We start from the raw sequence: 15,090 nt of genomic DNA, 5'->3' as shown, positions 1-15,090 counted from the left end.
GCTGGATTTCTCTGACCCAGAGCTCTAATCTGGGATGCCCAGCACTTTAGGAGGATGAGGACTCCTTAATCTCTGTCTTCAGACTCTTACCCTCAACAAACTCCTTCAGGCAGCATAAAGGCGACTTAGCTAGTGCTAATTCTGTCTCAACTGATTAGGGCAGTACTAGTAAGACATGAACTTCATGAACTGAAGGCCTTGCCAAGTCAGCAGATATTTACTGAAAGCTTGCATGGCACACAGTAGCCAGCTGCAAATCTGATTTTATTTCATTTTCTCACTGAAATAGAATTAAATGACTATTCATTAAAGCCAGTGCAATTTGAGTTTGGCCAAGTCTGATTTTGAGCAATTATATAGAAAATATTTGTTGCATGTATGATTGAAGTCTAGGATGTATTCATTCTAAATCAGTACATTTTAAAATAACTGCTGTATTTGGTAATTTTTTACATTAAAAAGGAAGATTAGGAAGATCAAGTGTTTCTACAATTCTTGAAAAAAAATAAATTCTTAAATTAAAATTAGAAGGAGATATCCTTAGAGGTCTTTTGTTTAAGGTATAAAGCAATCCTCACATAGTCCTAAGTGTCCTATATTAATGTGAGTTCTGAAAAGCATGTTAATGCTAAAGCATATTTCACACTTCTTTAAGTATATTTTGGTTTTTAAAAATAATGCATGGGAAATCATTTTTAAAACTAGGAAGGCCAAAAGAGCTTCCCCAAAGCATTTCATTATCAAACCAAATTTGTGCATTGGTGGGGACTGGCCGGCCCGCCCCGATGGAGGCCCATTGGGCCAGGCCAGCAGGGGGTGGAGGGTTGGCTGGCTGGCCCCGCTCCTGATTGGGGAGTTGGGGGCCAGGCTGGGGGGGGGGGGTGCTGATTGGGGCCCAGATCAGGCTGGTTGGCTGCTGCAGTGCATGCCATAGCCACGGGTTATTCTGGTCTTTCTGCTGTTCCAGTAGCTGGGCTTTTATATATATAGATACTTCTAACAGAAAAATTAGCTGTGATAAAAGACATCATGCTATTTTCTCATAGCTATAGTTAGAAGTGTGAAAAACCTATTTTTATATCCAATACAAGAAAAGTTTTAGAATAGTTATATAAAATATTGTGTTAAATACAATAAAATACAAATTATTATAACAATATTCAAAATACATTTGTCAATTGAAATAAAGTTGAAGGTAAGACTAGATGGATAAATTGGCATAAAATATTTGATTGTTCTAATTCTAGAATCACATATTTCTTGAGAAGATTACAAGGGAATTCTAAAATTATCCAAGCACTCATTTCAAGTGGAAGAAATCGTTTAAAATATCTCCGTCCCAAATGTGCATCACAGTAATTTATAATAGGACCAATGACATTGCTGCTTAAAATTTGAGTGACTGACATCACCTTCAGCCCCCGTCCCACATCCTCCACAAGGCTTCTGCCCATTCCCGGGGATTTCATCCCTGTGGGCACTCTGTCCAAACATTTTTGCTCTTGTGGGGCTCCCAGTCTCCCCTATGCCTCACTGACTCAGAATGCAGTCCATTTCTCTCAATATCCACATAAAACCACTCTCAGTGTGCAGCCGACTTGACTGAGGTTTTGGCCAATTGGAGTGGGGGTGTGCGTCAAAAACAACTTAAAATTGAACATGACTTCTCCATTCCTCTGGGTCATTTTGACAAGTCAGGCTCTGGTTTCTTGTTCGTTTCCTTGACCTTCTTTCAGCTGGTACCCCAACAACTCCAAACCAATTCTCCCCGTTTTGTTTTGCAGAGGCCTCTCTAGACCCTCTCCCAGACTCTGCTCTGAGCCTCTACTCATGGGCCCTCCACTCTGGGTCACTACTTACTCCCTTCCTTCCCATCTTTACCAAAGATAGGAAATTTAGAGAGTTCTTTTCCACTGGTTTGAATTAAGCCACTAACATTCCATTTTAGAACGCAGCTAGACTTAATTTTGGTTTTAAATGACAACAAGCACCTTTTCTGTTATTCTAGCACAGTATACACAAAAATGAGTTATCACTGTAGTATACTGCCAGCAAAGACACTTAATACAGAAGCATTTGGCAGTGACCGTAAAATATATTTCACTTTTACTAGAGGCATGTGCTTTAGCACTTTCTAAACATAGCTCCTCACAGTGAATATACCCTGGAAGTGCTGGTGAAGGCAAATGGTATGTGCATGGTTCCCTCACCACTTATTTCTTTTCACTCCGGAAGCTCATTGTCATTAGATCCATCCACACCTTCTTAAAATGTAAAGTTCTAGGCACATTTGCAGATATTGTGCCACAAGGGATAAACCTTTGACATCATTAAGCAAGTAGAAATTATGTAATACCTTTTCTACTTGAATGTAACAGACGTTATGTGCTATTACAATTTGTATAAATTATGTTCCCTTCCTTCAAAAGATTGTGAACCACAATCTATTATATATAAATTCGTACATAGACTAAAGAAATTCTAGTAGTACTCATATAGTTGAACTGAATTTCAGGTATTTTAGATAGTTGCAGAGAATGAATTAAGAAATAGTAACATAAAAGATATTATTTTCATAATTATAATTGCTTATTCCTCAATGGTTTTTTCCTCCCTGAAATGATCTACTTTGACACTTCATGGCCCATATATTATGACAATTTTTGGAGTATGGTTACCTGCAGTAATGGGAGGGAAGCCATTAAAATAATTATGTACAGTAAATATGTATCAGTAACACACTGAGGCAGGTACTTGATATATTTGAAGATGAGAAAACACTTAAATTTATATATAACTTTAAACTGACTTTATCTTTTAAAACTTCCTTTTGCCTTAACTTAAAAAAAATTAAGGCAAGGTAGTATTTATTTCTTTACTTAACAGAAGCAGTATATTACCTTTACTTGTTAGTAGCTTCAGCCAAATAAGAACTTATTACTGCTAGTATCAGAGCCAATAACATTTATAGATAAAACTTTATATAAATTTGTGTTTCCAAAGTGTACTGTGTTTTATTTTATATATATTTATATATTTTATATATATATTTCTTGTACCTACCAGTGGTTATGGGAGGAATGCTGTTGATGATACTTATACAAGATTATTTTCTTACTTCTCCTATTTTCATTAGCCTCCTATAGAGCTATATTCCTTTTAAGATCAAATTGTCCTTTTACTTTACATATGCAAACATTTTTGGTAAAAGCGACTAGCCTCGGTCTGGACTAACCAGTGTGTAGATTTGTGTACTCACATCCTCTGGGAAGACGTCTTGGTGTTGACACTGCTCATGGAAAATCCATCGGGAGACTTTCTTCCTTTCAATTGCAGACGCTTCTCTGCCTGCAGGTTGAAAAGCACATCTGACCACTGCAGCAGACACTGTCTCTGTTACTTCCCCTGGCCTTAAATACGAACTCAGCTAAGGTGATTAGTCCTATTTCACGGCAGATATGGTGCCCTCCGGTGTCCTCAGCAGCCAGGAGAAAAGATGCTAAGCCCCAGGAAAGTGCACTGCAGGGAACATAAACCTGCCTCAGGCTTTAGCCTTCCGTGTAATCCTTCTTTAGCCTCTAAGGTGCTTTGTGGGCAGTCACTTACTGCTGTCCTTCAACACAGGGAAAAGACTATGCAAATGAATAATAAGCTTTTCTTTGATGGAAATATAACCTATTTCATATTCCCAACAGGTGTTAGTGGAAAAGCTCCTTTTGCAAGTAGGACAAAAAATAAAGCTGCTTTCCACGGAGCTGCAAAATTAAACAAAAGGTGGCAGACTATTTAAGAAAGAATCTTCTCGCATTGACAAGTGTACTTTACTTCTCACAGACAGTGAGAAACCCTTCGGAGTCTCTGGGAGAGCTACCACCTACACAAAAGAGAAAACATGGAACTTTGAAAATTCGACTTTTTAAAAATATATATATTTTATTGATTTTTTACAGAGAGGAAAGGAGAGGGATAGAGTTAGAAACATCAATGAGAGAGAAACATCCATCAGCTGCCTCCTGCACACCTCCCACGGGGGATGTGCCCGCAACCAAGGTACGTGCCCTTGACCGGAATCAAACCTGGGACCTTTCAGTCCGCAGGCCAACGCTCTATCCACTGAGCCAAACCAGTTAGGGCGAAAATTCTACTTGTTTTATTTACTAGAGAAATAGAGAATTTGTAGCCTTGAAAAATAACATTCTTTTTTTTATTCCTATTAATTCACTAGAAGTGGAAAGTACAAAATTTAATATAAAAAAATTAAAGTGTTACAAGTAATGCTTTAGGCTTCCTGTTTGAAGATAATTTGCTCCTTTGTTGACACACATTGTCATTGGCTATTGAGGCCATTGTAAGAAACACCAGAAAGTACTGACTGATGTCACTCTAGGGTTACCATTCATAAAACAGCGCACAACAGCAGGGACTTCAGTGACCAACAGACCCCGTCAAGTCCCAGGCCCACCATTTCTGAGCTGTATGGCCTGGCCAAGTTGATGAACTTCTCTGAGCCACCTTTTCCTCACCTCAGAAGAGTCTCAGAGAGTGTTTTTGAAATGTGAAGGGAACAGTGCTGACAAGTAGTTGTATAGTCCCCACTAAGTGTTAGCTATGATGTTAGGTAACAACATTACATGGAGTCCTCAACTGAGGATCCATGGGAGAAATTTTTCTCAGCCTTCAGTACCAGGCATAATTGGGCATTTTCCAGAGAAATCAGGCCAAAACAAAATCTCAGGAATTATGTAACCAGTGAATTTTTCTTTCCGTTGGCTAGCAGTAAGCTCCACTTGCCTTTAGGCATGCATTTTAAAACCAGAAACTACCTATGGCTTCAACTTGTTTTTTCTAACATTAGTGTCCCTTTGCCTTAATCTCTTTACTGAACTGTCTTTCTCATTGTATTATATGTATATTTTTATGTTTCTGCTAATCCTATATTATAAAGAGCTAATATGCTAATTAGACCAAACAGCAGAACTGTTGTCTGGACAACCTTCCGGATGAAGCCAGGGCTGCGAGGGCCCAGGCCGGGTCTGCGAGGGCCGAGCCCCTTGCATGAATTTCATGCATCGGGCCTCTAGTCTATAATAAAAGCATGATATGCTAATTAGACCGAAACACCTTCCAGATGACCACACTATGACATCCACTGGTGCCAGGCCAGCCAAGGCATGGGGCAATGCGATTGCTTGGGGGCCCAGCCATCGCCCCACGATTGCCCCGCAGAGGGAGGCCCAGGCCACCGACCCGTGGGCCTGGGTGGGGCCTCCCTCTGTGAGGGAAGCCCGGGTCCCAGGTGCCAGAGGGAAGCCAGTGCTGGCAGCTGGGGGAAGGAAGGCCTACTCTTGCACGAATTTAGTGCATCGGGCCTCTAGTGAATAATAAATGCATAGACATTTCATCACTCTGATAAAACCCAAATTAGAAGAGCTTGTGTCTGAGAGGCTTGTTTATACATTGCTCAATGGGAACTTGTAAATGCATTGTTTTTATACAAACAACATCCTAAAGTTCAATTAAGTTCCTGGCAGCTCATATGACCCTATCTAGTGGTATAACAGCAGTCCTCATTTCAATGTGAATCTACCATTTATAATTCTGCTCTGGAAATGTGCTCAGAGCGCCAGTGGGTTCATGAGTGACAGGATTTCTCCTGACCCAACACTGGGTGAGTTTCCAGACCCCCACTTGCAGTTGTTACTTCTCTTACTCCCCTACACGAGCTCCTGCTATGAGGTTGGGGTTGAGACTAGAGGAAGGAAGGAAGGAAGGAAGGAAGGAAGGAAGGAAGGAAGGAAGGGAGGGAGGAAGGTCAAGAGCAGGGGTCCTCAAACTTTTTAAACAGGGGGCCAGTTCACTGTCCCTCAGACCGTTGGAGGGCCGGACTATAGTTTAAAAAAAACCATGAACAAATTCATATGCACACTGCACATATCTTATTTTGAAGTAAAAAAACAAAACGGGAACAAATACAATATTTGTATTTGCATGTGGCCCACAGGCCGTAGTTTGAGGACCCCTGGTCAAGAGCCTGGACATGGAGGGCGTAAGAGAAATAGTGGGCTTCTGGAGAGTCTGGGCTCTGATTGGAAGAGGGAGAGAAGACAGAAGCTTCTGGTATCCAGTTAATACATACCAGTCTGGCTGTGCTGATTGTTAAAATATTGAAATTCTCCTACAGTGGTTGGAAAGTAGTCACTGAGCACCCAAGTGCTCTCCTGAGCCGGTGGCTCCTCTTCTCCCCTGAGACACCCGCACACAGCACTGCATCTGAAGGGTAGTTCCTAACACCGCAGGGGCCTGCAGCTTCCTGCTCTAGCACCTCAACTACAGTCCAGCCGGATTGGTCTGTCCTGGGGGTGACTGCTGCTGAATGAGAGCGAAAGAGCAGTGCTGAAGACTGGGTTCTCTGACAGTGTGACGCCGGAGGAGGGGGAATGGCGGGCTCAGAAGGCCCTGGCTAGTTTGAGAATGGTTGGAAGAAGCTCCACAGGGAGAGAGGAGCAGATGAGGATGAGAGGCTAGCAGTGGCCTTGCGGGTGATTTGTTGTAAATTTGTACCCTACACTCAGTCAAAGAAAAGCCTCTCTATTTTCCTGCATCTGGTCTAGTCTCCTCCCAAGGTCCTACTCTCTGCATAAGAGGTGAGAAACTATGCTTAGTGCAATCTGGTAAATTAAACCTACCCAATAATATAAAGAATCAGTGTTTCTCAGGTAACATGGTCAATTCCAAGATTACATTCTCTCCCTTGGATTTTTTTCTCCATCTCCTTTTCTTCCTTGAGATGGCACCTAGTTTGAGGGGTGGACAGCTTGCAGTGCCTTTGTGGTGAAGGAGTGGGGGAGGGGATCTCAGAGAGAGTTGAGGGACTATATTCTTCCCTTCTGCTCTCCTGGTGCTCCCTCAGGCTCAGGGCCCTGCTGGCTTCCCAGTGCAGCACCACTGCCCTGTCTGCAAATGCATCACTGCCTGCTGCCTCAGCATCTGACACTGTGGATTGGCCATTCGTCTCCTGTAGCCCTTGACCAGAGTTATTTTTGCATGGCATTGGAGACCCACTCTAGCAAGCTTCCCAGATCGCGTCTCTACTATTCTTTTAGCACCCAAGGGGATGCAGACACTTCTAGGGCCTTCCATTCATGCCACTCAGGGTCACTCAGAGACGCTAATTCAGGCTCTCTCTGCCTGGCCTCTTGGCAATCCTGGATTGCTCCAGGGCACTAGCAGAGAAGTGTTTCTCCAGGAAATCACATGAGACGTGTAGCGAAAGTCCTCTGTGCTCACCTAACACAGCACTGCTATCCTGGACTCTAGAATGCCTGGTGCCCCTGGAATCAAAGGGTAGGTCACCTTCTTCCTGACTTTCTGGGACTTTCCTGATGTACAACTGTGAGCAGTCCTCCAGTCCCGGCCCTTGATATGCTAACCAGTGGGGATGATCTGGAATTAAGTTATCCATTCTCTCTGTACAAAGCCTAGTTTTAAGTTAAAATGTCTCAACTAAGTAAATGAAAAAAGAAAGTGTGGGACTCAAAGCCAGCCTACCCCAGCTTCTTCATTGATGAAAGTTCTCACCCCCTCCCTTCCGGTGGCAATAAACCTCATGGCCCCACCTCTGAGCCATCTTAAGAAGTGGCTTCTGCCTTTGTAGCTTCACATCTTTGTATCATCTCCATCTATTTAATTTAGCTTCAAATTCTGTTCTTGCTAAATTTCTTACTGACTTAACATCAGTGACTCTTCTGGGTGTGGTGAGGATACACTGAAAAATAAAAATTGTTTCTGAACTATTTTAAATCATCATTTGTTTTGATGCTGACACATTTCTGATCCACCAAGCCCTTGAAATGATTTTCTCCTGTAGTGTTGACAGCTCTATTTCTGGAAATTAATCATGTAAGCATAGAAATGGAGTGCAATGGGATTTATTCCAAGAACACTTTTTTTTTCATGTAACAAAAAGAAAGAATAGGAAATACCCCTTCTTCATCTGTTCTCCCTTTCTTTGCCCAAAATATAGATGCCCTGGTGACCCTGGAATCAAAGGGTAGGTCACCTTCTCCCTGACTTTCTGGGACTTTCCTGATGTACAACTGTGAGCATGATTTAAGAAAACTAAAAAATTGGGATCTCTAGCTTAATGATATTGTGATTCATTTGTTAAAAATATGGTGGCAGCATTAAATACATTTTTTCTGAAATTGTTAGATCCTGTTTTATAATGCTTCTAACAATTAGCAAGCCTTGTACAAATGAAAATATGTATTATAACATACATCACATCAATTTGCATATATTCATATATGAAGTATATTACTGTATTTTATGAAGGCAATGGCATTGAACCAGGGAACTTTGATTCATCTCTTGCTCAGGCAGGATGGGGTAAAAGTAGGTTTACAGCTGTGAGTACACGAAACACAGTTTATTCTTGTTGTATTACTTTCCATACAAACAACTATAAACCTACTTTTGCCCTACCCTGTATATATTGCACAAGTGGACAATAGTTTGGAAATAGTAAGATAAGAAAGACAATCAACAAAGGTTTTTGTTTCTTTAGATACTAGTTTTAACAGTTATTTTTCTTAATTTCCCTAATTTTAAAAGTCTTACTTTCCTTAATATCCCCATTAAAATATAAGATTACTTATTAACTTGTTTTATCACTTAAAATCTTACTAAGATTTAGAAAGCCATGAACCCTGAAAAAAGTAATACTAAAAAATGATATCCCGCATGGCAAAGTGCTTTTAAAATATCATTTGATTTTAATGGCCATAAAATGCTGAGCACCATGAGAACTATACGCCAAAGACATGGTTCTTGCTTACAATTTATCAAAAAATGTTTTGCAAATGACTTTTGTTTCTTCTACATGACTCCACTGATCCTCTCTCTTCACCACTGATATAGCATAAATACTAAGCAGGAAAAATAATTGACAAGGTATAGAAAAGAAAGATGGCTAGGCAACATGAAGAAATGACATTTTCTCTTCAAACAGGAAAATCAATTTAAACAATTGCACTTGTAAATTGCTTATTAGTAGGTTGTTTGTTTGTTTATTTATTTATTTAAAAAAATCTTTATTGTTCAGATTATTACAGTTGTTCCTCTTTTTTCCCCCCATAACTCCCCTCCACCCAGTTCCTACCCCACCTTCTGCCCTTACCCCCCTCTCCACTATCCTCATCCATAGGTGTACAATTTTTGTCCAGTCTCTTCCCTCACCCCCCACACCCCTTTCCCCCCCAAGAATTGTCAGTCCACTCCCTTTCTATGCCCCTGATTCTATTATGATCACCAGTTTACTCTGTTCATCAGATTTTTTATTCACTTCATTTTTAGATTCACTTGTTGATAGATATGTAATTGTTGTTCATAATTTTTATCTTCACCTTTTTTCTTCTTCTTCCTCTCCTTAAAAATACCTTTCAGCATTTCATATAATACTGGTTTGGTGGTGATGAACTCCTTTAGCTTTTTCTTATCAGTGAAGCTCTTTATCTGACCTTCAATTCTGAATGATAGTTTTGCTGGATAAAGTAATCTTGGTTGTAGGTTCTTGGCATTCATCACTTTGAATTTTTCTTGCCACTCCCTTCTGGCCTGCATAGTTTCTGTTGAGAAATCAGCTGACAGTTGTATGGGTACTCCCTTGTAGCGAACTGACTTTTTTTCTCTTGCTGCTTTTAAGATTCTCTCTTTGTCTTTTGCTCTTGGCATTTTAGTTATGATGTGTCTTGGTGTGGTCCTCTTTGGATTCCTTTTGTTTGGGGTTCTCTGCACTTCCGGAACATGAAAAAAAAAGTGTTCTTGGAATAAATCCCATTGCACTCCATTTCTATGCTTACATGATTAATTTCCAGTCTATTTCTTTCACGAGGTAGGGGAAGTTTTCTGTCATTATTTCTTCAAATAGGTTTTCAATATCTTGCTCTCTTTCTTCTTCTGGCACCCCTATAATTCTGATGTTGGTGTGCTTGAAGCTGTCCCAGAGGTTCCTTACACTATCTTGATATTTTTGGATTCTTTTTTCTTTTTGTTTTTCCAGTTGGGTGATTTTTGCTTCTTCATATTTCAAATCTTTGACTTGATTCTTGGGATCCTCTAGTCTGCTGTTGGATCTCTGTATATTATTCTTTATTTTAGTCAGTGTATGCTTAATTTCTAGTTGGTCCTTTTTCATATCCTCGAGGGTCTCACTGAATTTATCAGCAGTTTCTAGAAAATTCTTGAAAAACCTTATAACCGTGGTTTTGAACTCTATATCCAGTCGTTTGCTTTCCTTCATTTCTGTCATTTGTGATCTGTTTCTTTGTCTCCGCATTTTGACTGCTTCCCTGTGTTGATAGAGTGGCTTTGTGTGCTAGGTGTCCTATAGGGCCCAGTGTTTCAGCCTCACCAATTACCTGAGGTAGACACTCTTGGTGCACCCCTTTGTGGGCTTTGTGCATAGTCTTGTTGTAGTTAAGCCTTGATTGTTGTTGGTATCACTGGGAGGAACTGACCTGCAGGCCAATTGTCTGTGAGAATCAGCTGTGTCTACAGTGGGAGAACTTCTGTGCTGAAGACACCCTTCTGGGGCAAGACTTGCTTCAGTGGGGCTTTGGTGCTCACTGAGTCTGCCCCCTGAGTGTGTCCCTTATGGATCTGAGGAGTTGTAATCTGGATGGTCCCACTCTGACCACTAGGTATACGGGCTCTTAGATCTCTAAGGAGTTGCTAATTTAGCCTCTGCCTGAGGCTACCCAGCAGGAGCTACGGAGAGATCTGCAGATTCCTCTTCCTTGTTTGGGGTTTGGAGGTGCTCAGATGAGGCCCAGCTGTGAAGCAATGCAAGCTTCTGTGGGGCCTTGAGCCTTCTTTTGGATGTTCTGGTTTTCTCTGACCCAGCTGCAGTTTGTTAGGTAATTTTAGATCTCAAAGGGCCAGCCCATTCATATGCAAAAGCCTCTGCTCACAGCTTGGGTGGGGCGGGGTCTCGGAATCAACAGGGCGGAGCAAACAGCTATGGCTGGTCCTCAGTCCTGCCCTAAGAGGCTCCCAGGTCTTAGTATCCCACGGTAATTGCTGCAAGCACCTCTGAGAAAGCTGCCCTCGAGTTCCGCCTGCTGCCAGACAGTCCAGTTTCTCCCCATATGAGCCTGGGTCCCCAGAGACTCACCCGGAACTGGAGTCAGGGCTGTCGGGAGCTTGAGACTCCCTCCAGATTGAAAAAGACACCGGCATCCTCCATTGCCAGCCCTTTCCACAGGCCTCCATACCTCTGCACTTTACTTCCGCACCTGCTCTGAGTCTCAGTGTGCTTTTCTCTTTCCTTCTAGTTGTAGAATTTCCACTCAGCCAGCCTTCCTGTGGTCTGGGTGATGTCTGTTTTGTCTTTAGTTGTAGTTTTGAAGTAGTTGTGCAAGGCAGCAATTTCAGGTGTTTACCTATGCTGCCATCTTGGTTTCTGTCTGCTTATTAGTAGTTTTTGTTGTTGTTTTTTGGTTTGGGTTTTTTTTGTGGGGAGTGGTGGTGGAAGAAAGATCACAGTATAAAAACTCTTCCTGGGACTTGAATCTAGATTACTTGGCCAACCACACAAACTTCCAAAATTGAACATGTTTTTGTTATGTGGGTATTAATTGTAATGGAATTTGACTTTTTAAAGTTATTTGTATATCTCCAAATAATAGAAAGATTCCCAACAAAGGGTGGATCTTGGAAAATGGGAACTACAGTTAACATGCTCTTATGGCTCTGCTGGGTGTCATGATGATTCATGGGTAACATATTTTTTCTGCCATTAGAACACTTGCAAAAGTAAGCTGGAATTACCTCAGTTGACTGCTATTAGCCAAAGCTCCAGGACCTGCTGCCAAAAATAAGTCCTTGTAATGATAGATTTCAACAGTTGTACAAAGCAGACTTTTAAAGATTGGTTTCAGGAAACTAAATATTACTTGCTGTGACAAAGGGTCTATCATTAATAGATATCTAGCCCTGACCAGTTAAAATGAACAGAATTCCTTTGAACAATGTAATAATGTTTACAGAAGTAGCACAATCATGCTAATGATATTTTTTTCATTACTTAAAGTCTTCTTTTTAGTAAAGAGCCTCTGTAGTTTTACAAATATTACCTCACCCATACCTAAACATCTACTTTTTTTTAGAAGGCAGTAATGGCATTTGATCAAGTCCTCAAAAGGTTCAATAACTGCATTTCACATGTTGTGGATCATTGATGAAGTCAGAAAGAAGTGGGCTTGGGTTTCCTCACCCCCAGTGTAGTGCTCTGATTCCTGGTGTGAGCAGTATCCTGTTTCAAAGCAATCTCAAATGTCAACATTTTATACATAAATAATGAGTCACTTTTATGAGTACCACATGGCATGAAATACCTTTTTTTAACTATAATAAAATACACATAACATAAAATTTACCATCTTAACCATTTTTCAGTGTGCAGTTCAATAGCAAGTTCATTCACACTGTTGTGCAACCAATCTCCAGAACTTTTTTCATCTTGCAAAACTAAAGCTCTACACCCATTAAATAACTCTCCATTCTCCATGCACCCCCAACTCCTGGCAACCACTTTCTACTTTCTGGTTCCATGATTTTGACTATTCTGGGTAACTCATGTAAGTGGAATCACAGAGTATTTATTCTTTTGTGACTGGCTTATTTCACCTAACATAATATCTTCAAGGTTTATCCATGTAGCATGCGTCAAAATTTCCTTTCATTATAAGGCTGAATAAAATTCCATTTTATGTATACAGCACCTTTTATTTATTCATTCACTCATTAGTAGACATTTGAGTGGCTTCTGTCTCTTGACTATTGTGAAAAAGTAGCTGTGAAAATATCTCTTCAAGACCCTGCTTTTAATTCCACCTGGAAGTGGAATTTCTAGATTATACGGTAATTCTATTTTGTTGTTATTGTTGTTGTTGTTAATCCTCACTCAAAGATATTTTTCCCATTGATTTTTAAAGAAAGTGGGAAGGAGGTAGGGAGAGAGAGAGAGAGAGAGAGAGAGAGAGAGAGAGAGAGAGAGAGAGAGATGTGAGATAGACAACATTGATTTGTTGCCTCCCACATGAGGCCTGACTAAGCTAGGAATTGAGCCTGCAACCCAGGTATTGTGCCATTGACCAGAATTGAACCTGAGACCCTTCAGTCCAAGGCTGACGCTCTAACCACTGAGAATATCAGCCAGGGCTGGTCATTCTCTTTTTAATTTTTTGAGGAGCTGCCATACTGTTTTCCACAGCAGTTGCACCATTTTAGATTCCTATCAGCAGTGCACAAGGGTTCCAATTTCTCCACATCCTAGCCAACACTTGTTATTTTCTGGGTTTGTTGTTTTTGTTGCTATTTTTGATAATGGTGATCCTATTGGATATGAGGTGGTTTTGATTTGCATTTCCCTCCTAATGATTACTGAAATGGAGCATCTTTTCATGTGACTGATTATTGACTCTTCATTTATTTCTTTTGGAGAAATGTCTATTCAAGTCCTTTGCTCATTTTTTAATTAGATTGCTTTTTTGTTGTTGTTGTTAAGTTGTAGTTCTTTATATATTCTGGATATTAACCAGGTATATAATTTACAAGTATTTTTCCCCCTACAGAATGATATCAGTTATATGTAGAATCTTAAAGAAGTCAAGCTCATAGAAACAGGTAGAAAAGTGGTTGCCAGGGGCTGGGAATAGGGAAAATAGAAGTTGGTACAATGGTACAAACCTTAATCTATGAGATGAATAAGGTCTGAGGAGATAATGTGAAGCATGGGGACTATAGTTGATTATGCTCTGTTGTATATTGAAATTTCCTAAGAGAGTAGAACTTAAATATTTTTACCAAACAAATGAAAGGCAAATATTGCAACAGCATGGGTGGTCTAGAGAGTATTTTGCTGAGTGAAATAAGCCAGTCAGAGAAAGACAAATATCATATGATTTCACTTATATGTGGAATCTAATGAACAAAATAAAGAAGCAAAATAGAAACAGACTCATTGCAGAAAACAAACTGGCAGCTGTTAGAGGGAAGGGAGATTGGGGGACTGGGTGAAAAGGTGAATGGATTAAGAAGAAAAAAACCCCCCAAAAACCCTCATAGACACATGCCGGTGCTGGCCAGCAGACCCAGAGTGACAGCTGAATGGATTACTCCAACACAATGCTGTGAAAGAGAGGGCTAAGGGACTGCCTGGCTAAAGGAACCAGACAGCTTTGATTACCTGCCTTGTTAGGTTTTTATTATAGCAGCAGTTTGAGATAAAGTTTATCTTTTAGATACAATCAATAGCATAAGTAACCTTGGAGGACACATGTGTTTGTAGTGTCCTCTAGGCAAGGACACCCAAAGATTAAGCATAAGGATTCCAGTAAGCACCCAGGGGTCTGCATGTGCACAGACTTGTTTGGAAAGGTCAAGGAATAATTAGGGGCACTGCCTTCAGCACTCCCCTAAGTCTCCCCTAAGTCAGAATTCTGATAAATAGGGCAGGCAGACTTCCACACACTTCCCTTTTCTCAGAATGTCCTCCTTACAAACTTTCCAACCAAGTCCTGTGTGCTCCCCAACAGACACAGACAACAGTTTGGTGAATACAAGAGAGAAAGGAGGTGTGGGAGGTAGTGGAGAGTAAAGGGGGATAAATGGTGATGGAGGGAAACTTGATTTTGGGAGGTAAACACACAATACAATATATAAATGATGTATTATAGAATTGTGCACCTAAAAGCTATATATGTATTAACCAATGTCACCCCAATCAATTTAATAAAAAATTAAAACAAAAACAAAGACAAATATGCGAGATGAAGGATATGTTAAGTTGATGGGAGAATACTTTCACTATATATTTATATCATATAATCATATCATATATATCATATAACCATCTTGTACACTTTAAATACCTTATAATGTTGTTAATTATACCTAAATAAAGCTAAAAAATTTCTAAATACTGGAAAAATGATTTCCTCAATTTTTTGTGGTATGCTCTAAGCAACAGTTCTTAGAGACATGACACAGTTTTAAAGTTTTCATCTAGCTTCTTAACATTTTCTCTGT

General features: G+C 40.3%; 1 protein-coding gene across 3 annotated transcripts in view; it reads right to left on the bottom strand.

The window, feature by feature from the left end:
- Window positions 1-3,492, bottom strand: part of SAMD7 (sterile alpha motif domain containing 7) — a 29,453-nt gene extending 25,961 nt beyond the window's left edge. For all 3 annotated transcript variants that reach the window (XM_059686997.1, XM_059686996.1, XM_059686998.1), the window contains exon 1: window positions 3,260-3,492. Coding sequence is in view for 1 of the 3 variants with exons in the window: in XM_059686996.1 (XP_059542979.1) it covers window positions 3,260-3,297 (38 nt within the window). In the remaining 2 variants the exon portion in view is untranslated. The remainder of the gene's footprint in view (window positions 1-3,259) is intronic.
- Window positions 3,493-15,090: the final 11,598 nt, after the last annotated feature.

This window comes from Myotis daubentonii, chromosome 3 (genome assembly GCF_963259705.1).
Source record: "Myotis daubentonii chromosome 3, mMyoDau2.1, whole genome shotgun sequence".
NCBI classification, from domain to species: Eukaryota; Metazoa; Chordata; class Mammalia; order Chiroptera; family Vespertilionidae; genus Myotis; species Myotis daubentonii.
This window is presented reverse-complemented; position numbering and strand designations above follow the sequence as displayed.